The following is a 24,741-nucleotide window of genomic DNA, read 5'->3' on the forward strand; positions in this document are numbered from 1 at the left end:
CTTTTTGATAAGAAACGCAAGACCCTGATTGACAAGATTTATTGATCAAATCATTCCATTTGCTCACAATCACACCGCAAAGAATGTACACAGGCTTTTCTTACATCCCTACATAAACTCAGCAGGAAAGGGGGAAAAAAAGGATTGTGGTTCCCAGACATTCGACAAACCGTGCACACAAAGCTGAGAAAGGTTCAGTACCCCGTTTACAGCGAGGCAGACCCTGCTGAAACAAGCCCACTACTGTGGAGGGTGGCAGATAGAGTGACAACTAGAAAACAGGTCAGACAAAACAGTTTTGTTCTCCAGGCGTACTTTGATATAGGACTGTTTGGAGGCTTGTGAATGTCAGGTTCACGGTTGTGAAAACACAAAGTTGCTCCTCAAGTCTTCCTGGTGATTTTTAAGTAGGTCTTTTAAAGTAAAAGCGTGTTAAGGAAAGCCTGGTTGTCCCTTAAGGGCTCCAATTGTGCTGCTTATTTTCTAAAAAGGACAAATATTGAGTCTCTCTCTGCACAGACGCACAATGAAATGAATTGGCAACAAGCATGGGGCACACTGCAGACTGTGTTTTAAGGAGCAATTGTGACAGAGACTTGAGTCTTGTTTACAGTAATTGGTATCATGTGTCCTAATTAAACAGGTTCTTGAACACAAGAAACATTCAACCATAGTTTGATGGCAGGAAGGTGTCTGTTTCTACTGAAGCCACACTGCAGTAAACACACACTGTTACCCATGCTCCAAAAAACAAAGGCCACAGTGCTGCAGTTGACTAATTTAAGAATGCCACATTGCATCAGCACATTTAGGGGACTGCAACATATCCCTGCATGCACTGCACAAGACATTGGGTCCGCCCCAGTGAAGATCGGCAGAGGTTAGCACATGCATACAAACACCCTCACTCTTTTATGTTCACTCCAACACGCATATGTATGAGTTTCCAATTCTACTGACTGGCATGTGTTTGGACACGCAGGTCCAAATGGCAGCTTTTTACAATGCATGTTTACTTGTTAACCAGGTTATTTATTATTTATAACATAAAAACACAAATAATCAAATGTTGTTACTGAACTGTTCGTCAGAGCGAAATTATAATGTCCACAGAGACACTGTTATGGCTAGAGTCCACAGGCTCTGCTCGGCCTGTCTGTGAGGTATTATGAGAGAAGTTGATGGTGTGCTGCTGCTGACACCTGTACACACCTGTGCACAGCTCTTGGCTTCCAGGGGTACACTGTGCTCTTCCTCACTAAACAGCAGCCTGAGGAAGGGAAGGGAATGGGAAGGGCGAAGAGAGGGATGTTCACATGCGAGCTCTTTCCCTCTGTAATCTGGAGTTGTACGTTCGGGACACGGTGTTCCAGGCATCCATATAGCGGTCCATACACATGGCAATACATTTCTGCGAGCACAAAAGCAGTGACGTTAACACTCTGAAGAAATAATCCTGAAATTGTGTGACAAGATCTTTTTTTAGTCTAAATCTAACAACTATTTTCATTATAAATTACTATGCCGCATTATTTTATTGATTAATCTTCTGTAACATATCAAAAGAATTCTAAGAAATGCTCATTTAATTTCCCCAGAACTTAAGTTGACATAATGAAATTGCTTATTTTGTCTGATCAACAGTCTAAAACCTTAAAGACATTGCTTTAACCATCATATCAATCATAGAGAAATCTGCAAATCTGGACATGATTTATTTAAAATATTACTTACACAGTTTTTACAGATTGGTTTAAACTCTTTTTGCATCTGACAGCACACTTGCTTATTATCATTATTATAACACATACCTGCTCAGAGTTATCCAGCGTGCTTCCTGGTTTACCTATGCACTTCTTGAAGCATTTGTCTGTCATTCTCTGAAACATGAAGATATGGATAGTTAAATATATGTATGGAGTACAGTACAGCTTATTACCAATAGTGAGAACAGCGGTTCACAACATCACGCGGTGACCTTTAGAAGGCCTAAATTAAACAGGATTACAGGTAGATCTGGTTAGATTCAAGGTTTTAACAGCCTCTCAATGACTTCTACTGTTTCTATGAGTCGTATTTCATTAACGTGGTAACATATTAATGGCAATATCTTTATCTAACATTACGACAGGATTATTAAAAGGTGCTCACGCCATCCCTAATAAACTTTATTATACCTAACATTCCTCTTCAACGCACTAAAGTTATATTCTTGCTGTCCCAGCAGCTGTTGTCCATTGATTACCTGCAGCAGCTCCTGTGCGTTAGCCACCGCGATCTGGACCTTGACTTGCTCCATGATCGTGCCGGTGTCCATTTTACCGCCCGACCCACCGGCCGCGAAGTCTGAACCGAACCCGTCCATTTCTACCGGAGTCGTTACCGTAAACGGGAGCTGTATCGACCTTTATCAGGTGCACGTGTGGACAGCTACTGCTAGGTTTGGCTAACGCAAGTTTTCAGATGCCCTTGACAGCGGCGGAACACCGCGTGCGTCACTTCCGTCTAGGGGACTCCGACATGGGAAATGTAGTTTTTTTTGTTTTTTTTTAAAGTGAGCGGACCGGATACAGTTACAGGGCAATAAATACACCGCTGCCAAAAAGACTGTCTGCGTGACATATTTAAACTCGTGTATGTTTATAATACTTAGGAGACTCACAGACGGCTGTCAGCACACAGGCACCCGTATCACGTCACACCACAACGACGCGTGTTTGCCACATGGTGGAGGTATAGTCCACTGAATCACTCAATCAGTGGAGGTATAGTCCACTGAATCACTCAGTCTGACTCTTTAATGGAGGGAATCAGACTCCAGACCTTTTCAAGCATGTTACCAACAGATACCTGTAACTATTGACGACATTGATTTTCTTTACATATGATTAAATGGTTTAATGCACACGTGTAGATTTAATACAGTACCATTCATTGGTTGATAGATCACTGATTGCAGCAGTACAGCATATCCAGGGTGTTGCATTGTAGAAGATCAAGGGTTGGTTGTCCACCAATGAGGGGCCAGTTCAGGACAGTCAATAACAGGAAGAAATTAAATTATTTACAAAACAATAAGATATACATGCTTTTTTTAATTTCTTTTTTTACATAAATGATGGGGTGTAATTACCATCTATTTGCTAAATATCATACTAACCATTTATCTCACTCTGGTCTTACACAGCAGGCTGAATTGGAAAAGAAATTCCATTACAAAAAATTTCCACAGTATGATTTTAATCTGTATACTTCATATTCTCTTTTAACATTGCATTTATGTTCAGTCTGGTAGTTATTGTAAGATTGTTCTACCCAGTTGCCTGCGTAAAGGAAAAAAAAATAAAATTTTAATTAAAACTAAGCTTGTCAACTTGTTTTGGGTAACTATGTGGAAAGCAGGAGCCAACCACATAAATAGAAAGTCATAAGAACCTCTGCATTGTTTGGTGTTGACGCCTGGGCATAAGGATGGCCCCCCTCCGAGGACCCCTCTCCTTATGTTTCAGACAGGATGACCTCACTGAGAAGACCACCTGCCTTGAGTGAACAAATATGAGGTACAGTTAGTCTGCAGGCAACAATGGAGTGACGGTTACTGTCATCTAAACAGACACTGTGAGTGGCTTGCTGCGACGCTGGGGGCATTGAGGAATAATTGTAGGGGGTCTGATTAGTGGCGTGCCTGCCTAAGAGTAATTAATGACCAGTTACACAATGTTTTCACCCTTTGCACATGAAAACGCACACACATATGCATAAATCTGCAGGTTTTGGCTCAAAGCCACTGGGCTGAATGCGGGGGAAGGGAGGGTTGGGTTAAAGTGCAGCAAAATGAATTAACCCTAGATTACAATCATGAGTTCATTAATCTAATCTCCTTAAATTCTTAATCTCCTTTAGGCACACTTGTGTGTATGAAAGCATTTGGCCCAGTCAGTTACAACAAGGGAGGCTTCAATAAGCACTGGCAACAATGGTTATGAGAATGTGAATTACCCATGAGTGCGTTTCTGGTGTCAGACTTTGAGGTTTCACAAGACTGTTTGATGGTTACTTCAGGGCATTCAAGTATAGAAAAAAAAAGATGTTGGTGATTTGAGGTATTGTGAGGAAACAATAGTAAATAGTGGATAAAAGGAAAGCTGACTGAAAAACACACACATGCTCACATACACACAAACTCAGACAGTCGAGACACTGCAGCAGCTTTTAATCTTCAAAAGCAGCTGCTGAGTGACAGTAAGAAGGAGTGAGAGACAGAGAGAGAAAAGGGAGGGAGGAGAAACCTGAGCAGTGTGGCATTGACTCTGGTGGTGCTGTTTATGGTGTTGGAGATCAGTCAGCGCTGTGCACCGGCAGTCTCTACCAGTCAGTCAGTTCTGAGTGACAGAAAATCTCTGTTTATCTGTAGTATTCAATTTTTCATTCCTGTCTCTCATTCTTTCTTCTTTATCGACTTCATGGGAGCTTTTTTCACAGCATATTTTAACTTGTTAAAGCATGAAAAGCACAGGTGCAACTATAAACATTAACAATGTCTCTGTTTTACTGAAGTGTCCCAAGTTAGGCAAAGAGCCAGAATGCACAATAGCAGGGAGCTGGCACACCTAAATGGAACGAAGTCATTATTAATGTCATTAATTACACCTGCAGACAAGTCGGGACATGCCCCAATAAAGAATCTCGTACAGAGAAGACTTCATTCCTGAATCTGAAACTATCCTTATTTGGATGCTACTACACAAACATTCCCAAACATGAAGTTCCTTGTACACCGGCAGGCTAACTTGGCTGATTCTTGACTGACCTCGTTCTTGTCCTGATAGCTCACGAGTACTTAAATCCTTCAGAAAATGTCAGGAATTCAGCTGGAGAAACGATCTCATGGTTCTCAGAAGGACTTTAACCTGCCATCATATGATCATTAAGACTGTTGGATATGTGGAGCTAGCAGGGACTGTGCAGGAGGTACGCAGCCAGGGGGCTCACAACCACTGAGGTCTCCTGTCAGAGGGTTATCTCATTTTCTTTCTTTTTAGCAACCTGAAGGAGTTTCCATTAGTCAAAAACATGGTGGGTATTTTAAAAGCTGATTCTTTTTTAGAAAGTGTGTTTAAATCTTACTACATTTAGGCCAACAATGTTTTATTCCTGGCACTGTGAAGATGATTAGACCAGACTGCATGTTTGACAATAAAACTGAACAGAAACTGAATAAATACAATTAAAATCATCCAAAATAACTTTGACACAAATTCACATATTTGTAAGCCTACTCAAACTCTCAGTTCTTTTAAATCCAGGCTAAAAATACAGTTTTTGGCCACTGCATTTGTTGGCATTCATTCATATCTCTCACTATAGGCATTATTTACTCCTTTTTTCTCTTAGTTTTAGATGGCATTACCTTTTTCAAGCCTGTATATGTCTTTTTTTATAGTTTATTTTTACTATTTTTTATAGTGCCCTGTACTTCTTTTATGTCTCGCCTTAATGCCTTTGTAAATCTTACACAAATCCCTTTAAACTACCTCGTTGTTGAAAGCTGCAAAAGAAACCCTCAAAACACTCAGAGATGCTCTTCTGTGAGCACGCAGGTGAAACACACAGAAGCAGGTGTTTTTCAGTATTTCCCACTGGCACTGCTATCTCACCATGGAGGTGCACTGACCCTAAAGTTGGATGCAGACAAACAGAAAAGCCTTTTTGCTGTGCTGTTTTTGCCCATTGGACAATAGCAGGAGGAGTAGGAGGAGCCAGTGCGAACACTCCGGCAGCCTGTGTGCTCTCTCCCTGCGCTCCTCTGCTCGCTCTCCTGCAGGCTGCGTGGCTCCCACACAACAAAAAACGGAGCTGCTCACTTTTCTGTATTGTTTTTTGTTTTTTGTTTTTTAAATAACGCGTTTAAAACTCAAAACTCCCGTCGCAGACAAATGGCTCAACCCTTCCCCGACACTTTAGGACAGGGTACAGGTTTGACCTCGGGAGGCGGATTTGTCTAAATTTGTGGCCAGAACTTCAAACAAAAAAAGTCAACGACGGCGTAAGTTGTAGCCGAGATAAAGGAATCCGGATCGGCTCTGTGGCTATCAAGGTAAGCATTGAGACGCAGAATCCTCCTGAAGTAGCCTATGGATCGCCGAGATACGTGCTTGTTTGGGACATTTCACCCAACTTCCGAAATGTGATGAGTGTATTTTCCAGGCTGGAACATGGGATCCTTTGGTGTTATGTGTGATTGTAGCAGGCTGGGTGTTTGCAGGCTAACTTGGGAGGAAAGTTGAGCAGCGCATGCTGAAGTGCTGACCGTAGTTTCACATTTTACTGCACAAAACCAATTGGATTTCACGCTGAGTCCCTCCACGGAAGTCCACCGTGCTCCTTTCAGAGGGATTCAATAGCCGACTTAAATTTATCTGCTTTGAAACAATGGAGCCTTTAAAGCGGAAGATATTTATTTGGTCATTTTCAAGTTGCGGAGAGTCTTTATGAACCCACTGTGCCGTGCCATGGGTGTTACAAAACAAGTCATAAATAGGTGAAAATGTCCAAGCACGTTGTTACATAATTATGTTAATTATATAGTCAATAAAGTTAATCTTATTTTGAAATGCTGCATCCACCCCAGAATGCACTGGCTGCAGGATTGTCTGGATCCACCTCAGATGATCAAAAGAGAGATTGGGGGTTTTTCATCTGTTGCTCAGTGGTTACATAATTTATCCTCCAGGAGCTGGTCTGAGGTGTCATATCTTCATGTGGGCTTCAAAGCTTTGCTTTTGGCACCTTCCTGTATGTGAGCAGGCGGAGGAGCAGAACAAGCTGACAGGAATTTCTTGGCTCTGGCGGTTTGCTGGAGGTGACTCACAGGTCTGAAATGTTTATAGGGGTGGAAAGATGTGATATAGGACAACACACCCAGGTGTTGTTTCCCTGCCTTAAAGGCCAGTTAATGTAGCTCATTTGCTGTTGCAGGTTGTGAGTCTTGACACTGATGTATGTTTTCTAGTGTAAATCTCTGTGTCACACAGTGTATACACATTGGGTTATGTGTGGGAGTGCTCCTTATCTGATCTCCTTTCATCTCTATAAAGTCTGAAGTCCATTTCCGTTATAACCCAGCACACTGATATGAGGATTTTATTTCTGAGCAGCCCATTCAGCAGCTGTTGGCATAGCAAGTTTTGTTTAATCATAAAATGGGAGGAGTGTTTATGGTGGCGCTCACATCAAAAGGAGGGTGCACGACCTCAATATTTTCTTTCCTCCTGTCCAACGGTCATACATGGTTGAATTGAACAAATGTAAGGGAGTGGCTCGTTCCACCTGTGCTTATGTTTTTTTTATATCTTCTATTTCCTTATCCAGGTCCAAGTCAAGATGTCTGTCAGTAATCACGAAAACAGAAAGTCTCGCTCTAGTTCCGGCTCCATGAATATCCAACTATTCCACAAGACGTCTCACGCTGACAGTCTGTTGACCCAGCTCAACCTGTTGCGAAAACGAAAAGTCTTCACAGATGTTGTCCTGAAGGCCGGAAACAGATCGTTCCCCTGCCACCGGGCCGTCCTGGCCTCCTGCAGCCGATACTTTGAGGCCATGTTCAGTGGCGGGCTCCGGGAGAGTCGTGACGCCGACGTAAATTTCCACGACTCTCTCCACCCAGAGGTGCTGGAGCTCTTGCTTGACTATGCCTACTCGGCCCGAATCATCATCAACGAGGAAAATGCAGAGTCGCTCCTGGAGGCTGGCGACATGCTTCAGTTTCATGACATCAGGGACGCAGCGGCAGAGTTTCTAGAAAAGAACCTCCACCAGTCGAACTGTCTGGGGATGATGCTGCTGTCGGATGCGCACCAGTGCCAGAGACTGTACGAGCTGTCATGGAGGATGTGCCTGGCGAACTTTGCTACTCTCTTCAAGACAGAGGACTTCCTCAACCTGCCCAGAGACAAAGTCCAGGAGCTGATCCTCAGTGAGGAGCTGGAGGTGGAGGATGAGAGCCTGGTGTACGAGGCTGTTATCGACTGGGTGAAGGCCGACATGGAGCGCAGGCACAGCGAGCTGCCTGAGCTGCTGCGCTGTGTACGCCTGGCCCTCCTTCCTGAAACGTACTTGCTGAAGAACGTTGCTTCGGAGGAGCTGGTGATGTGCCATAAAGTGGGTAGGGAGATTGTCGAAGATGCCGTACGGTGCAAAATGAGGATCCTCCAAAATGACGGCATTGTAACGGGGTTCTGTGCCCGGCCGAGGAAGGTCAGCCAGGCCCTGCTGCTGCTGGGAGGACAGACTTTCATGTGTGATAAAGTCTACATGATTGACAACAAGACTAAAGAGATCACCCCCAAAACAGACATCCCCAGCCCCAGGAAGGAATGCAGCGCCTGTGCTATTGGCTGCAAGGTATGTGTGTGAGCTATACTGGAATATGTGCATTTTCATGTCCTGTTATGTGGTACTCAGACTGTGATTTCTCTCCACATGTCTCAGGTTTATGTTACTGGAGGACGTGGCTCTGAAAACGGGGCCTCCAAAGACGTCTGGGTCTACGACACATTACACGACGAGTGGTCCAAAGCTGCGCCTATGTTGGTCGCCAGATTCGGACATGGCTCTGCAGAGCTCGACCACATGCTGTACGTCGTGGGAGGACACACGTCTCTTGCAGGATCCTTTCCTGCATCTCCATCTGTGTCTCTCAAACAGGTTGAACAGTACGACCCTCAGACCAATAAATGGACCCTGGTGGCTCCGCTCAGAGAAGGGGTGAGCAACGCTGCTGTCGTCGGTGCCAAAAACAAACTCTTTGCCTTTGGGGGCACCAGTGTAAACAGAGAGAAATACCCCAAGGTGCAGTGCTTTGACCCTTGCCAGAACCGGTGGTCTGTGCCGGCCGCCTGTCCACAGCTGTGGCGCTACACTGCAGCAGCTGTGGTCGGCAACCATGTTGTGGTGATCGGAGGCGACACTGAATTCTCAGCCAGCTCCGCTTATCGGTTCAATAGTGAGACGTACCAGTGGTCAAAGTTTGGTGACGTGACGGCCAAACGGATCAGCTGCCATGCAGTGGCGTCAGGAAACAGACTATATGTGGTTGGAGGGTACTTTGGGGCTCAGAGGTGTAAAACGCTAGACTGTTATGATCCATCATCGGACTCTTGGGACAGTGTGACCAGCGTGCCCTACTCACTCATTCCCACTGCCTTCGTCAGCACATGGAAATACCTCTCGGCATAGAGCGAGAGAGACGCACTGACTCTTTGAGGTTTCTACGGTGAGTAATTGTAGCTTCCTTAAACTGACACAAATAAACAATATGCCAGTTAAATGTGCTATATATAGTGTCCCTTTGTATTGTCAGATAATATGTGGGAACTCAGTTTGTGGAGGCAAAAATATCTTCAGATAATTCAAACAACTTTGTTACTTAACAGGTGAATGTCAGTTTGAACCGAATGAGGCCGGTTTAAAACCCCTGACTGTTTTCAGGGTTGCTAGTGGTTACAGTTACACATTATCTAGCTTCTGTGACGGCTGGGTGTTGGATAAACATGGCGAGTCCTGGTTTAGAGAGCAGGAAGAATGTCGGCTCTGCTGGTAATTACAGAGCGAAAGCTACAACACAAGACCTCTGTCACTAACAGGAGCGAGGTGGAGAGGCAGGGATCAGGTCTGTGCTTGTAGCGCCAGGAAGGCAAGCGGGCAGGGTGCTCCGCAGGGCAGTGCTGAGTGCTGATGGACTGCCTATTATGAGTCAGTACCTTAAAACAGTTGTAAGTTATAAAAAGTGATGTGACGCATGGTGCTTAACGTATGGGGGGCTTGGAGCCCGAGGAGCCCAAGGATCTCAGTGAGCTTTAGATAAGAGCCAAAACATAGCTTTTTATTAGCAAATGTTTCACTGTATACTAATAAGTACAAAACTTAGTTTTTCTTTGTAAAGATAAGATATTATTCATATAGCACCTTTCTGTGTTAAGTGTTTTACAGGATAAAAACATAATCAAAACCTACTTCAGTTCATCTGTGCTGACAGAAGCCAGGGCACTGAGTAGAAAGTAGAAAAGTCAGATCAGTAATCCTATCATGACTTCAGGATGGGAGGTGGCTGGGAGGGAAAGATCCATCTCAAGGGTATGAAAATATGATTGATTGAAATGTGACATACGGTTTCGAATTGAAGGACCGACGGGTGGCAGCTTTGTGTGAGATTATCCATTTTTTCTAAGGTGTTTTTCAGTTTTTCGCATAGGGTGAGGGAGGATGAATGAAAGGGCCTGTAGATGAAACAAGAAGAGGAAATATAGTGATATTTTGAAGGTTTGCGGGTTGTTTTTACATGTGTTGGAGCTAGATTTAAGTTTCCCCTCCTATGATCTTCTTTTAGCATTGATGCAATCAATGGGAAACGGTTCATTGCTGCAGTAGTTATTGGATTTGCATTTTTAAAAGCACAGACTCTGCTGCACCTTTTTAAGCTAAGCTTAACAATCGTCAAGCTCCCACCAAGAACATTTCCCAAAGTGGCTAGTAAAGGCTGTTGTTTTCATCTATTTCAGTGCCCCCTTAACTGTTAAAAATCAAGTTTAAAGTGTTTCAGGTTGTTACCAAGAAAAGAAATGAAATCAGTCACTAATGTAAATAAGAATGCTGAAGTATAGAGTGCTCTCTTGCTTCATTCTTAGTTATTTTTGAGTGTGGCAGATTGGTCAGTTCCTGCGACTGAAGTTTGGATAAATCATACTCCTCTCTCCTTTTTTTTCCTCCACTTTTTGCTGTGAGGAATACGGGGAAGTGAATTCCAAACAAGCTCCTTTTATGCTGCCAAGAACTTTGAAATTAAATCTGAGCGGAAGCAAGTGAGAAGCAGAGGACTTATGTGTGACTTGTGTCTACAGTAAACAGCTGGATATAATGGAGCTGGGGGCTTAGCATTATGAGGCTGCTGGTATGGACCGCTGTCTCCATGGTAGCCTAAGTTTCTGGGCCGGGATGGAGACAGACAGGCTGGCTATGAAAGATCAAGGCGCCGCATCCTTATGAACTCTTTCAGTTATGGTAGCTAACATCCCGCTGCCGACTGCCTTTATGTTTAATTACAGCAGACATGGAAAAAGCTCAGATTTCCAGCTTATTAAGCAGCCGTTCTACCCTGACGCAGGTTGACACTCTCTCATCCGAGACAAGGGAGGCTTGAGAGGAGAAGTGAAGTGGCAAAAATTTTAGGGGAGCAACAAAGTGACACAGAGCAGGACAGACGACAGCACACACCCACACGAAACACCCACCACACCACACGCGACACAACACAACAAAGAGGTATCGTATATGTTAGAGGAAGGAGTTGAAGTGACGGAGAGCGAGTAAGGTCTAGGAGATCAGTAAAGCTTATTTGCGTCGTGTTGGCAGTCGAGAGGCTACACTCGCTGGCCTAAAAATACTTTTGCTCCCGAGGGTGTGTCAAGTTTGCGATGGGTCAGACGAGAAGAAATTATTTGGGTTGTGTGTTTGCAAATGAGTGTGTGAGCGTGTGTTCCTTTCATGTTCACGATGGGGCCGAAAACCACCAGTCAGCTGTTTAAGTATTCACTAGTAGTATAGTATTGTGAGTTTTTTACGCAGTTGTGAAACCACTAGTACTACTACTCTCTCTCACACACACACACACACACGACACAGCCGACACACACACACACAGGCAGTCACATTGCTGACATGGCCTGTCCTTTAAAAAGCCAGCCATCCTTACTCTAATTTGGGAGGAATGAAGGTGTGGCCTGCATTCCCATTAGTAAAGATTTGTTAATGTTGCCTTGTGGTTGAGGCCTTTCAGTTTTGTGTGGCCTGTATGGTATTACCAGCCTTTTCTGCTCTTTTTTGTCAGCACCTACTGTAGTTTGTAGCTCTGTGCCTTTCCACCAGATGTGACTAACCACAGACTCCAGGGCCAAACCAGAACCCGCTGTTGATGGAAAAGTATTTGTAAATGTTAAAGCATTATGGTTCGTATTTGTTATGGTCCAGCCGGGAGGAGTAAATAACTTTTCAAGATAGAAGTACAAAGACCTAAAAACAGATTTAACTGTAATATTTTGACAATTGCCTGTACAATTTTTACAGTTGCCAGTTAAGCTTTAAATTGTATATTCAGTGTGTTTTTTGGAAATAGTAAGCAGAATAGGATCGTGGTGTAATCCGGTCAGTTGTTGGTGCCAGACTACAGGCAAGCAGGATGTAACCAGAGATCCCTGCGCAAAGTTCAGGGCAGTCTCTCTCTCCTTTAGAGCACTGAACTGTAACGGCCCCGGTGATGACTGTTATCTACGCTGGAGCCCTTGTTTTCTCAACCCCCATCCCTTGTCCATCCCTCCCTCCTCATCACCCCTCTCCGCTCCAAAAAAATCAGACATTTAAGCAGCTTTTGTTTTTTTTGTAACGGCTTCAACTGAAAACCCCTGTGAGGTGGGCACGGCTCTCTGTGATAGGGTACACCTGGAGAGGTCAGGGGCCACAGAGGGGGTCCTCGGCGGGCTCTCTGCATCCCCAGACAGCTGCTGTAAAATGGAAAGGTCGTGGTGGGATCAGGGAGGAGGAGTGCAGAGGCCCCAGTCACTCAATACTAATGTTTTATTAATGTCTCGCTGTGAGGGCCACCAGGAACACAAGCTGAATGAGGCTTTTATTATGGCATCTGGGTACAACAACGCGCACCCCCCCCCCCTTCCCTCAGACACACATACACAGTTAGAGTTAGCACGTGCACACGCACGCTTCGTCTTCAGTCCCTTGAGTAATCAATCTGCCACATTACAGTCCTCGGCATGGCTGCTTAAATTTGCATAAACCTAATGGAGTTTTTATTGGTCTTTTCTCCACGCTGCGACTAACAAAAAGGAAAAGGGTAAAAGATGCTCAAAATGGCTGAATAATCACCCAGACTAATTTGATTATGCCCTTAAAAAGAGACGAGCTGTCATACAGTTACAGGGGCCTCCTCAGAAAGCCAACTGGGATGGGACAAAGTGTGTCTGCCTGGTAATTAATCTGAATTACGTAATATTTGTTGCCTCTGAAGTAGTACTGAAGTGGCGCGTATTCAGTCACAGAGACGCTCTTTGTTCTAGTCTTAAACTGAAGTTTCTGCAAAGATTCATCAAGACGTGCCTCCGTTCTCTTTGCAGCTGTACGCAGATACTTTTGTCTCCGAGCTCACCGTGGAGTCCTTTAACCGTCCCTGAAAACAATGCAAACTCATGTAAATGAAGTGACTGTTTCATACGTTGGTCAATACAGTGAAAGTCTTGGTGGTCATTAGTAAACATGGCACAGGCCTTGTTGGACACAAGGGACAGATAAAGCAAGAGGACTCAGCATTGTGGGTAATTGGGCCTCTGGAAGACGCAGATGGAGTCCAAGGTGCAGTAAAGCTAAAGAAATGGAGATGAATGTCATGATGCAGGTGTCAGGTTGATAAATGTGACCTATTCTTGCGGTGTGTGTGCGCTTTCAGCTAGACGGTGTGTATGAATCAGAGAAAAGCTTGAGATTTGGACGTTACTTTCTTTCTGGCATTATTCCCATGTGGAGGAGAAAGGAAGGTGATGGGAGCACACAGACTGAGACAGGTTAAACCTCAGAGTGCCAGATCCAATCACTTCATATAGTCCCAGCCCATCTGTTTGGTCTGCTGAATGACACATGGACTCCCTTCATCCCTCACAGTAGCACACTGTGGTTGCTGCAGACCAAAGAGACACACAGGGGGCATCTGGGTACTTTCTGGGTTACAGTTATTAACCCCGCCACCTGTTGGCATCCCACACTAAAGACATCTTACTCCCTGTTGGCAGATGGAAGTCAGATTTGTGAAGGTCGATTTGGTTATTTCGGTGCAGGGAGAGTTTGAATGCAAGTCAGGGTGAGTTTGTCTATATGAACAATTGTGCGAAGCGTGTGGGTGCTGCAGCTCAGTATTTGTGCATAATTGACCTTGACATGACAGCTAATAATGACAGGACTGTGAGACAGTCTGGAGCTCATTTCTGGTGACAGCGGGACCCTTGTTGTGGCTGAGGGAGCTGGAGTTTGAAAAGGTGCTGTTTTATTGATGGATGTACTGATGATGACAGACACATAACCTTTGTGGGTCAGAGTGTTTCTCTATGGAATACATTTTGATCTAACCTCTAATACACTGCCCCCCTTCTTGACATAGCTGACCTGGTTCGAGATCATGCCGGTGTCTTGTCAACACAAATGCATGATGTGAAAGCCCACTCTCTCTCTGCAGCAGATATATAACTAAATATAAAGTTGCAGCTCTTATGAAAGGGTGATATTGTCGTACTTGGAGCAGAGCAGAGTGTATTTAAGATTCAGCGGCATGCTCTTCATCATCTGCACTTCAGAGAGATTAGACAGCAGCAGCAGCAGCAGCAGAACTCAAGATGTGCAGGCAGTGACCTTTGCACCTGTACACAGAGAGAGAGAGAGAGAGAGAGAGAGAGAGAGTGGCAGTGGAAACTTCCATCAGGCCTGCAGTTGCATGTGATACAGTAAGTGCGTCTACTGCTGCTTTACTTGGGCATTTGATCAGGAAGGGTGAACTGAGGTTGTCTTGCAGCAGATGTACTGTTGCTGGTTGGTTTCAGGGCTGATATCAAACTTGTGTAGAGTTGTTTGGTGTGTTTGTGGCAGGGAGTCAACTGCTACTGGAAGCTGGCACCGAATGTCTGGCCAGATTTGTAATCTTGTTTACTCACTCTGTGATCAATTAGGTCCTGATTTAAATCTTGTACAGCGGCTTGTGTTTAACACTTAACATCAAAAACTGTGGTTTGTTCTGTTAAATTAAAGAAAAACCTCAACATTTTAAATACACTTATTCGCCGTCTTGCGGAGTTTTCTTATTGAGATATCCTGCCGTCTCCGGTGGTTGCCTGGCAACAGAAACACAAGATAGTCTGGCACGTACCCGTGTAAAATAAACTTGTAGTTTTTACACTTAAGTTTTTGTAAGGAACAAGATATAACATGTAATTAGTAAGCTTTAGAGGTGCTGATAGGAGGATGTTGTCACCTTTAGACAGAGCCGGGTTAACTGCTCATTTAACCAGCTGCTGGCTGTAGCTTCATATTTAACTAAAGAAATATGCGAATGGTATCAGCCTTCTTCTCTAATTATTTCTTAAAAATGTTACTATTGCTGTAAAAAAATTATATTACTTTAAAATAAGGAAAAAAGTAGTGTTTTGCTATTGGTAGTGGTACTTGGGTATTGGCACTAGAGTCAAAACACCTAAAATACCTAGCTGGTTGGTTTTTGCCTTGAAGCCATTTAACTGACAAGGAAATTAATGTCTTTTTCATTTTTGTTGCAGAATACTGCAGTTTGTATGGCATAGTGAAGCCTAGTTTTTCCACTGTTTCTTACTTTGAAGTTTGTTTGTAACCTCTTTTTACCTCTCTGTTGTGCTTCCAGTAGTATAGTGCTCTAGTGGCATCCCACTGCTATGCTTGAGGCAATATATTCACAACAGTAACAGATGCATACGGATCAGTGAAGGCTTCTGTAGTATCAGCCGGCTTTGTCAGTCATGGAAATGAGAACTCATTAGGTTATCCAAACAAGCCCCCAGCAGAGCCATCCTGTAACTGTCAACTCTCTATCTCCTGGAATAGAGAGCACACACACACATATCGTTTAACTTCTCTGGCAGAGCAGAGTTATCATAAAAAAATATGCAAATCAGAAGTAAACATCACGTTCAGTTTTCTCTCCAACCCCCCAAATATCCAGTGGAACATTCCTTCATAACAGCAGGGGAGGAAAATCAGATAGTGAAATATTTGAGGTTGGAGAGAAATGTGGAGAGGAGAGGTTCCAAAGAATTCGTCACAATGTTTGTTGTAAAAAATAAAAAAAAATATGGTGCTTAACACATTAAGGAAAATTTAAGCATAAGAAAGCCTCTTACAGTATGAATTATATCCGGATAAAGCAGATGAGCTGATAGTTTTTGGAATACGTGTTTTATCTCCAGAGAAGCTTATTTTTACAGAGTGGGGGGCCCTCCGCTGCCACCCTCAGATATTTATTACCTAGCGACATAAATGGCTTGAGCAGCTTAATCCCACATGCCAGGAGGACTTTGGTTAAATAACGCCCCATCCTGAGGCATTATCAACGCTATGTGGTTAAGCTTGATAAAATGGCATGGTGATAAGCTGATGTGTAGCCCGGAGGACTGAAGTCTCTGCATTCCTCCCCGCTCTCCTCCCCGCTCCCTGAGAATGTCCAGGCCGCCCCTCTGGTCATGTGGTCGGTCCTCATACAGCAGAGTTCACAGGACCTAAACATTAATCTCCCTCTGTCTCTTTCTCCAGATCAGCCATGGTGTCTGGTATGCAGGCATGTGTCCCCCTTCACTGGCTGCACGGAGGAGGAGGAGGAAGAGGAGAAAAGGGAAGAGTTTGTGTGTTCCTGCTGTGGCTCCATCCAGCCTGATTCCCATTATCTTCAGCTGCAGAGGAGCCTGACTCCTGGAAACAGCCCAGAGACTGGAAGTCTGCGGCCTCTTTCCACCTGATCTGTTTACTCATACTTCTTGTGTAACTTTCCCATGTAGCCACTAGCCTGAGCTGGGCTCGTTGCCATGTATACTGCACAGACTTCACAGTTGTGTCTATATAACATGCAAAGTACAGCCAGGAAACAGACAGATAGCGGAGATGTGTGCTCTGGGCATCACATGTTCTCATCTTTCCACCTCCTCTGGCAAATACTGCTACTGTGACTGTAATGGCCCTGCACTGCTTATCTGACTCACTCCATCATCAAACATCATCTCGCCAGTAGATTGCTAGTTTAACAGACTCTGTAACGACTTACTAGTGTCTCTCTTACTCACATGTTGTTTTACAGTGAACTGAAAAAAGAAAGTCGGCTATCCTCTGTTGTCGTCTCTCTTCTCCCCTCCTGACACTGGGCGTTTACTCAGGTGTAATTTATTTGGACTGCTGATAGACTGAATTAGACCTTTGCTATGCCAGGCGTATGGGGAAGGAGAGAAAACATTTGGGGAAGTGTATGATTTTGTGCACAGAAACAATCTTCCTGTCTGTATTTTTAGACTTTGGACTTGGGCTTCCCTCAATTTTGGTAAGCTAAATTCGTATCTTCCTCCTTCACTTAAAATACACGCTCGCAAGAGAGAATGTGGCCCATTACGGCAGAAGAAGACGCTTTTCTGTTTCAAGATGTTATTTCATACTATGATTTTGTCCATTTTTTTTGTATAATTTGTCTCAGGGTTATGTATAGTTATGCCTGTATTTGTTCAAGGAAGCGCAACGCTTGTTTTCTGTCTTCTTTGTTCTTAAAATGTTTGTTTTTTTGTGAATGTATTATTATTTTTTTGATAAACAATTTTACAGAACTCACTTTCATTTTAGAAAACATCCTTACATCGTTTTGCCAAGTGAATGTGTGATTGCGCTTAATAGCTGTGGTCATATTTTATAATATAAATATTGCCAAAACCTGAATACCTAACCTTCGTGTAATTCTCCATCTAAATAACAAAGCTAAATGTGTCCAGAGTAGTTAATAAAAAATTTGTAGCTATAATATTATTTTTGCATTTCATATTTCAGGATCTTTAATTGAAGTCGTCTGTGTGTATAGTTTGTATATTTGCTTTTGTAATTCATTTGTAGAAGCCTTTGATTTGCACAATTTGTACAAAGAAATCTCTTTATGGTCTTAATTTTGTATCTTTGTCTTACCCCAGCTCGGGTAGTGTGAATAATCAAAGCCTTTTTGTAGCAAATAATCAAGTTGTTTCTCTTCATTTGCTCTGTGTGGAAGTCTGCGGTTTCCCCAATATATGGAAGTATATATCAGATATACTGATATATTAAGCTATTACTGATACATCCAACTGTTACTTCATGTTTTACAGCTCATAACTTGTCAATAAATATCTTGTTGAAAACGGATTCCGTTGTTTGTCCTGTTTTCCAGGGAATGACTGGAATTCGGCAGCTGTGTCATTAAAACAGTGAGGGCAGCCATATAATCACACAGGTACTCTTAACGTGCCTGGAATAGTTTCCAAACACAGGTTAGGAGTGGTTTTGGTATTTACCAGGAACACCCGTCTCCTTCCTCCTGTCTGTGCATTTAAGATCCAGTGAGATGAACAGGCCATCCTCTGTCTCTTATAATCCCCACCTTGTCGGAGCGATATTACACTTTCTGGTTACGTGGTATGTGAAGTGCAAGCCTCTGCTGCTCTGGCACTCTCATGCAAGATGTGCGCACACATTATAAACCCTCAAACCTTGAAGAATGTGCTAATGCTCAGCGTTAGTCAGGCAATGCTCCTCCATACCTCTCATTCTGCACTGGCAAAGGTGTACGTGAGAAAGCGGAGCACAGTCCAGACTGGGCGTTGGGTGGGAAGAAGTCTGGTTGGCACGTTTGTGGAGACTGGCAGGGAGGAGAGCCAGAGAGGAATGTACCCACACTCAAGTGCAGGGAGGTGGCTCTGAATGTGCTGCCTGCAGGCTCTACGTTTGAAGATGTTTGAGTCTTTGTTTCTTTGTATTTCAGTAGTTTGTGGTATGCTTGAACTTTCAAATTCTTCCTCTATTTATTTCAAAGCAAACTGCTGTCTTGAGCATCTGTCCCTCAGAAGACGTGGCAGCAGATGATTTAAACACCAAATTGAGAAACCTTAACGCTCTGATGAAGTGGGTAACGGTATGGATAAATACATGTTTTTTAAATGAACAAAGAAAACATGGATATAAATCATAAAAATAACCTATGGCATGAATTTTCTCTGATGACAGACTAGTTAAAATCACCTTGTATGTGAATGCAGGCTCACACATTACACATATTTTTGTAGAAAGCTTTAGTAAAGGTGTTTCATTTTGACTGTTTTTGGAAGTTGACATTTTCACTGCCATGGTTGGATGAAATACTGTTCTCCAAATTCTGTTCTTGACCCTGGAAACGGCCCTCTAACTTTTTCCGATGATCTTTCGCTGATGGAAATTGCTGAGGTGAAAACAGATCATCAGTAAGCTAAAACTAACCTGTCTCGCACGGTCTAAACTCCGATTATGTTACGTATCAGTGGGTGAAATAACTGACTCCTGAGTACACATGTAAGTGTTACATGGCTGTTTTGAGTCTGTGTGGACAAAATGTGGTTTGAACAATGATGACAGTATTACTAAAGACTGTAGGCAGACCAACACTTGGCCTTTATGGCAGGATGAAACATTTTAACTTCAACCTTTGCAGACTCACACACTAACTCTTTCATTTAGACCATCGCTTTTTCATCCTCCCTCAGCTCTTCCTTAGTCATCACTCACCTCCATTTTTTCTCGCCGCTCGGCCTGGGAGGAGATGAGACGAGTTACCTTGAGGATGCTTGAGGAAGATGGATGGATGAACACATATATCAGTGCACTTCAGTGTGTGTGTGTCAGATGGGAGGGGGCGAGTGAAATATAATGCTGGAGAGACACACGAGGGAAACAGCTGAATGTTTTGCAAGTTGTTTGCAAGTTGTGCTCTGGGTAGTTTGAATATCAAATATCCTCAGGTATGTTGATCGCTGTAACATCGTGTCCTAAATATCTAAAGATGGGTGTAAAGTCTACAAACTTGAGAAACAAAAAAATATTATACTAAAAAAAGGCTCTGTGCTCCATTTACACTGTGATCTGCCTATACATTACATGATTTGTGTAGCAAATTACATAAAATCTAGGGGATGCCCTAAAACAAACACAAGTGATATAATGCAACTGCATTGTTTAATCCTTTCAAAGCCAACTGGAAAAAACTTCAAAGGATGCTAATTGGATGTAAACAAGAGGCGGCTCCATAAATCCCCCTCTGCAGCCATGACATCATGCCTGTAACAGGGTAGGTCCAGTCAAGCATGTGGACATGTTTGTGCCAGTATGGGTACAGGGATTCATCAAAGGTTAATTTATGGATTTTTTAAATACAATGCAGACGTGCATAAAAAGATGAAACACGCCTCTCTGAAAAGGAGACCTGGCACTGGACAGCGGGATGAGCAGGCCGGTCAATGGCTCCTATTGTAATGCAAAATGTGCAGACCGGGCAATTTCAAACAGATTTTTCCGACAACACAATTAAACCACGGCGAATAAACAGACATTTGAAAGTCGGCTGGAGACAAAAGAACCTCAGAGGCCGCCAAAACAAAAAAAAAGGAGGGAGAGAGAAGAAAGAGGACAAACTGCCACAACAATCTGGATCCTGGATGGAAAGATATGTGGGGTCTCTGTGCGTGGGTGTGGGTGTGTTTTTGTGTGCTTATTATGAATTTATACTTAATGTGCATGTGGCGTGTGTGTTTATGTGTGTGTGAGGTGGGGGAAGGGCAGTTAAAGCTTCTTGTTGACCCATAAGAAAGGAGGCAGTGGGGTGGAACGGACAGGGACGTTGCACTCTGTATCTACACCCAAATGTCGGCGTGTGTCTGCTGGCCTGAGACCCCCAGCAGGGGCCTCCGGCTGCTCTGGATGGGGACAAAGACGCCTTGATGAGGCCAGAATCGACGTGCTCTCACCTTCCCCAGGGGGCCTGAAGGATGCCCTTGCAGGCCAGCTTGGAAAACCCCACAGCTGAAGGGCAGATCAATATGTACCTCCTGGCAGAAACAGATCTGGTCTGATATATGTGCAAAAAAAAAAGTATTTAATTTTCAATTTAAAACACTATATCAGTCTTTCTAGGCTAGGTTGTTTGTTAACTCCACTGCAGCTACACACATTTAGTTAAACTGTATTGTTCTTAGAGCATCTTTTGCTGCCAGGTCATTCTTAAAAGATCATATTGTAACCACTTTTGATGAGCAATAAAATGTATATTTGTGTTTATGTCAGTGTTGCAATAGTGAGACAGAGATTATAAATGTGTTGTGTATGTATCTGTGGCTGCAGATAGACATTGAGTGTGTTCAGAATATGCCTGTCTGGATGTCTTTGAAAATTGGCCAATTGGCCAGAGACACATCTTAAAAACCAGCTGAGGACACTCTTCACTCCTTCACTGTCACTCTTACATAAGTGTCTCTCGTTGCAAATCTCTGTCAGTAAACAGCAGTCTTCCTCTCCCATATTCTCTTTCTCTCTGCGTCTCTCTTTGAAATTCACTTCCTTCTATTGTACTTTACTGGCATGAATACTAAGACAGACACCACGAGTCTGTCCTACCCTCAAGGATAAATCATTACTGAACAATGTGGTCCCCCTTCTCTGTATCTATGCTGGTTGTGGTGTTAAATGTGTCTCTACATCTCCCCCCTCCCCCGCCGCCTTTCCTCTCTGGCTGTGTGCATCTCTGCTGGCAGCAGCTCTGAGGTTTCAGAGCTGACTGGGTAAGCAAATGAGGAGTAAACAATGTGCGAGACAGACAGACAGCCAGTCAGACAGCCTGACCACCGGAGCGAATGCAGGGGTTGTCTCGCCTTTGCTGTCTGAGCAGGAGGGGTGTGTGTGTGTCTGTGTCTGTGTCTGTGTGCGTGTGTGTGTCAGGTCGGCTAGCACCAAGAAGAAAGAGAGACCTGAAGCCTCTACACTAAACCTGCACTCACATATTCAGACTGAACTGCAGACTGAACCATATAAGGTGTGTTATGGGCCTGAAATGTAATTTTCTATCATGGTGGAGTCTCACTGTGAGATACTGATGTACATTATAGGAGCAACAGCTGGCAAGGTTATAAATGTGTTGAAAATGTTCTGACACAGCTTCATCATTTAAAACTCTGGAGGGGAAGCTTTGAGCTGCAGCTTCAAAAAACTGAGGATTTAATAAAAAAATAGCTTATGAAATTCATCATCTTAAAGGAGGCCATATTATGCTTTTGTTTTTTTTTGTTTTTTCCTGTTCTTCAATTTTATTTATATATTTCTTGTGCATGTAAACGGTATGAAAAGTGAAAAAAGTAGTAGCTTAGATGTTTATTTATATTATAGTTGTTTTTGTATAACTGCATACTGCAGAGCTAGCATTAGCTCTGCTAGCGTTAGGTCCATAAGGGTTAGCTTTGTTGTTATCTGTGCGTGTATGTTGCAGCTGAATGTAAATCCACTTAATAGACCTGACCTAAAGGTAACAATATAGCTACATGCGAAAAAAGAAACCTTAAAACGGCAGGAATTGTGTAACCCTAACCCCTTTGACAAGCACCCAGCAGCTACATTAGCTTGCTCATTGCTAAAAAACAATAGAAAGGCTGAGGCAGAACCATGGTGGGCGGGGCCTGCGTAGGCTTTGCGGGAGCTGACCAATCGGAGCAGACTGGGCTGTCAGAGGGTGAAAAGAGGCCTGTAGCAATTAAAGCATCTAATTATATTATAGTAGACAAAAATGAACCTGAAAATGAGCATCATATGGCCTCTTTGTGTCTAGATCAGTATGTCTTCAAAAACGAGCTAATTTGGAACATGTTAAGACTTTCAAAATATAAACTATAAGCAGGTATCTTAACACTACTTTTCCTTGTCTTATCTTTTTATTCCACTTTGATTTCAAACAAAATCTGTTTTAATGCATGTGACATAGCAACTATTGTCGCTCTCCTTTGTTCCTCCTAAATGTAAAAATTCATAAACTTAGAAGAACAGTCCTGTTCTCAGCTTTTCAGATTTTTAAATGGTTTATTGAGCCTAAAAAGTAGAAAATAATCTCTCAAACCTTAAAAAACAACACTCATTAGAATTGGAATTGGAAATTCGTGAAAAGCTGTTTCTGTGTGGTATTGCTGTATATACTTAACAGTATCTATACCGCCCACATTATCTGTGCCTTGAGTTTGCCTGTTAAACTCTAAATGAATATAGAAGCTGCATGTTCAGTCCAACTGACAGCTGGAGCTGGGAAGTATTTATCTATTCCTTTGTTACTGTCGATGATACAGTTTGATAACGTGCCCTTAAATTAAGGAAACAGTATTGATCTTGCTTCTGCATGCGTGCCAAATCCTTAATCCTTTATACCGTAACAGTTTAGAATAGAGGCGAACAAATGATGAATAGCTGAGTGAAATTATCTTATCTATAACTACAAGTGGCCTTATTATAAAAATAGTGTGTTGCCATTTTAAGTTGACACAGAGGTGTGAAATTGTAATCAATGTGGATTACAGAGGCAGCATGTTTTTGCAGACTTGTTCCAACAACATTTGACTCTCTCTCTCTCTCTCCACAAGATTAATTTCACGACTTCTATTTTTGAGTGTCTGTGCAGTGAAGACCTGTGGCTTTGACAAAGCGAGAGAGAGCAAGAGAGAGAGAGAAATGTGAGCACTGTGACAGGAGAGTGCTTTCAGACTTGCCAGGATTCGGCCACAGTAATAGCTGTTTACACAATGGAATAATTACCCAGTAAATTGCAGGGGGAGAAAGAGGAGAGGAGGGGAGAGGAGGAGGAGGAGAGGAACTTTCTGGCTCTGGCAGGCACACAATGAATCTGACAGTCAGAGAGTTGATTGTTCAGCGTTCAGGCCTTTGATGAGCTTCGTTGTGTGTGTTTGCTGCCTTGCATTAACACTGAAGCTCAAACATGCAAACACACATCTAATTATTTTACTGCCATTTGCCTGTAGGTTCAAATTCCAAGTTGCCCATAATGATAACAAGAAAGCTTGTTTACTCTTCCTGTTGGAGGAACCAGTCCATGATCAGTGACGGAAATAAGAATAGTTACTCAGTAGAATTTCAGAGGGAAATATTGTACATTTTACCCCTCTACATTTATTTGAAAGGTATGGATAAGGCTACTTTTCAGAATAAGATCTCAACTCCCTACAGAAAAACAGTGTGTAAATGGGCCTCTCACGTTGTGGATGTCTATGAGTTGTTAGCAGTTGCACCAAAGACATATTTCCTCTCTAAACCTCTCAGATTGTTTTATTTAAAAAAATCATACAATATTTTACCAAAAAGAGTAGATAAAAAGAAAATACTAATTTAATAACCCCAATAATCATCTAACGACTTCCCAGATTAATCTTGTGACCCCTTGGAGGGGGCCTAAGCCCTAGGTTGGATACTTGGATACCCAACTGCAAAAAAACAAAATTAAGTATCTCCATAATAACTAACTGCAAAAGTAAAATGCTATTTACACATAGATACTTATACTTCAGTAGGATTTTGAATGCAGGCCTTTAACTTGTAGTAGAGATAGATTATGTAGTAGAGTAGATCTTTACATTGTTGTACTTGTCCTTTAACTTCAGGAAAGGATTTGCGTCCTTCTTCCTCCACTGCCTATGATTTCATGAATGCGTAGTTGCATGCCTCTCTGACAAATGGCATTTTTAAGATGCTTCTCCCCTCCCATGTTTTTCTCCCCCTTACAAACAGAGGTGGGAGGACCATCTGAAATATGCAACCCGGTTAAAATAGGCATTGTGATCTCCCATCACGTCACAAAGTCAACACGAGGACAGTTTCATTCAGAGGAAAGGGACACAAAGGCTTCATCCACTGACCGTAGCCAATGAGCAATGACTGTGGGCAGAGCAGGACATTCCTGGCATACTTGGATTCATTTGGTACAAAAAGATAAATTTCTCTTCCTCTTTGTCACACAGATACAGCAAAGCCCTTTGTTTCTTTTGTTGATGCAGGAACTGAGATTTTTTTAATATAATTGACACTTCCTCTAAC

General features: G+C 42.9%; 2 protein-coding genes and 1 long non-coding RNA gene across 3 annotated transcripts; 1 reads left to right on the forward strand and 2 right to left on the reverse strand.

The window, feature by feature from the left end:
• Positions 1 to 23: 23 nt before the first annotated feature.
• On the reverse strand, positions 24 to 2,491 carry timm13 (translocase of inner mitochondrial membrane 13 homolog (yeast)). Its single transcript, XM_035653725.1, has 3 exons — positions 2,246 to 2,491; positions 1,812 to 1,880; positions 24 to 1,411 (listed from the first exon to the last, which is right to left on the reverse strand). Exons 1-3 carry the CDS (start codon positions 2,363 to 2,365, stop codon positions 1,313 to 1,315), a joined length of 288 nt encoding a protein of 95 aa, XP_035509618.1. The 5' UTR covers positions 2,366 to 2,491; the 3' UTR covers positions 24 to 1,312.
• A 437-nt stretch (positions 2,492 to 2,928) lies between these two features.
• Positions 2,929 to 4,990, reverse strand: LOC118322312. Its single transcript, XR_004796441.1, has 4 exons — positions 4,811 to 4,990; positions 3,436 to 3,540; positions 3,161 to 3,191; positions 2,929 to 2,949 (listed from the first exon to the last, which is right to left on the reverse strand). It is a non-coding gene; the product is annotated as an uncharacterized LOC118322312 (long non-coding RNA).
• A 793-nt stretch (positions 4,991 to 5,783) lies between these two features.
• Positions 5,784 to 18,003, forward strand: enc3 (ectodermal-neural cortex 3). The gene is made up of 4 exons (XM_035652883.1): positions 5,784 to 6,097; positions 7,372 to 8,406; positions 8,494 to 9,277; positions 16,390 to 18,003. Exons 2-3 carry the CDS (start codon positions 7,384 to 7,386, stop codon positions 9,238 to 9,240), a joined length of 1,770 nt encoding a protein of 589 aa, XP_035508776.1. The 5' UTR covers positions 5,784 to 6,097; positions 7,372 to 7,383; the 3' UTR covers positions 9,241 to 9,277; positions 16,390 to 18,003.
• The last annotated feature ends 6,738 nt before the right edge of the window (positions 18,004 to 24,741 follow it).

The sequence above is a fragment of the Morone saxatilis genome, unplaced genomic scaffold, assembly GCF_004916995.1.
Source record: "Morone saxatilis isolate NCDOM2014 unplaced genomic scaffold, NCSU_SB_2.0 Contig12, whole genome shotgun sequence".
NCBI classification, from domain to species: Eukaryota; Metazoa; Chordata; class Actinopteri; family Moronidae; genus Morone; species Morone saxatilis.

Excerpts from the sequence above, each read along its gene's own strand:
- timm13 (XM_035653725.1), bottom strand. The coding sequence starts at position 2,365 with ATGGACGGGTTCGGTTCAGACTTCGCGGCCGGTGGGTCGGGCGGTAAA. Across the intron at positions 1,881-2,245 it reads ACGCACAGGAGCTGCTGCAG|AGAATGACAGACAAATGCTT; the intron begins GTAATCAATGGA and ends TTCATGTTTCAG. Across the intron at positions 1,412-1,811 it reads CGCTGGATAACTCTGAGCAG|AAATGTATTGCCATGTGTAT; the intron begins GTATGTGTTATA and ends TTGTGCTCGCAG.
- enc3 (XM_035652883.1), top strand. The coding sequence starts at position 7,384 with ATGTCTGTCAGTAATCACGAAAACAGAAAGTCTCGCTCTAGTTCCGGC. Across the intron at positions 8,407-8,493 it reads CCTGTGCTATTGGCTGCAAG|GTTTATGTTACTGGAGGACG; the intron begins GTATGTGTGTGA and ends CACATGTCTCAG.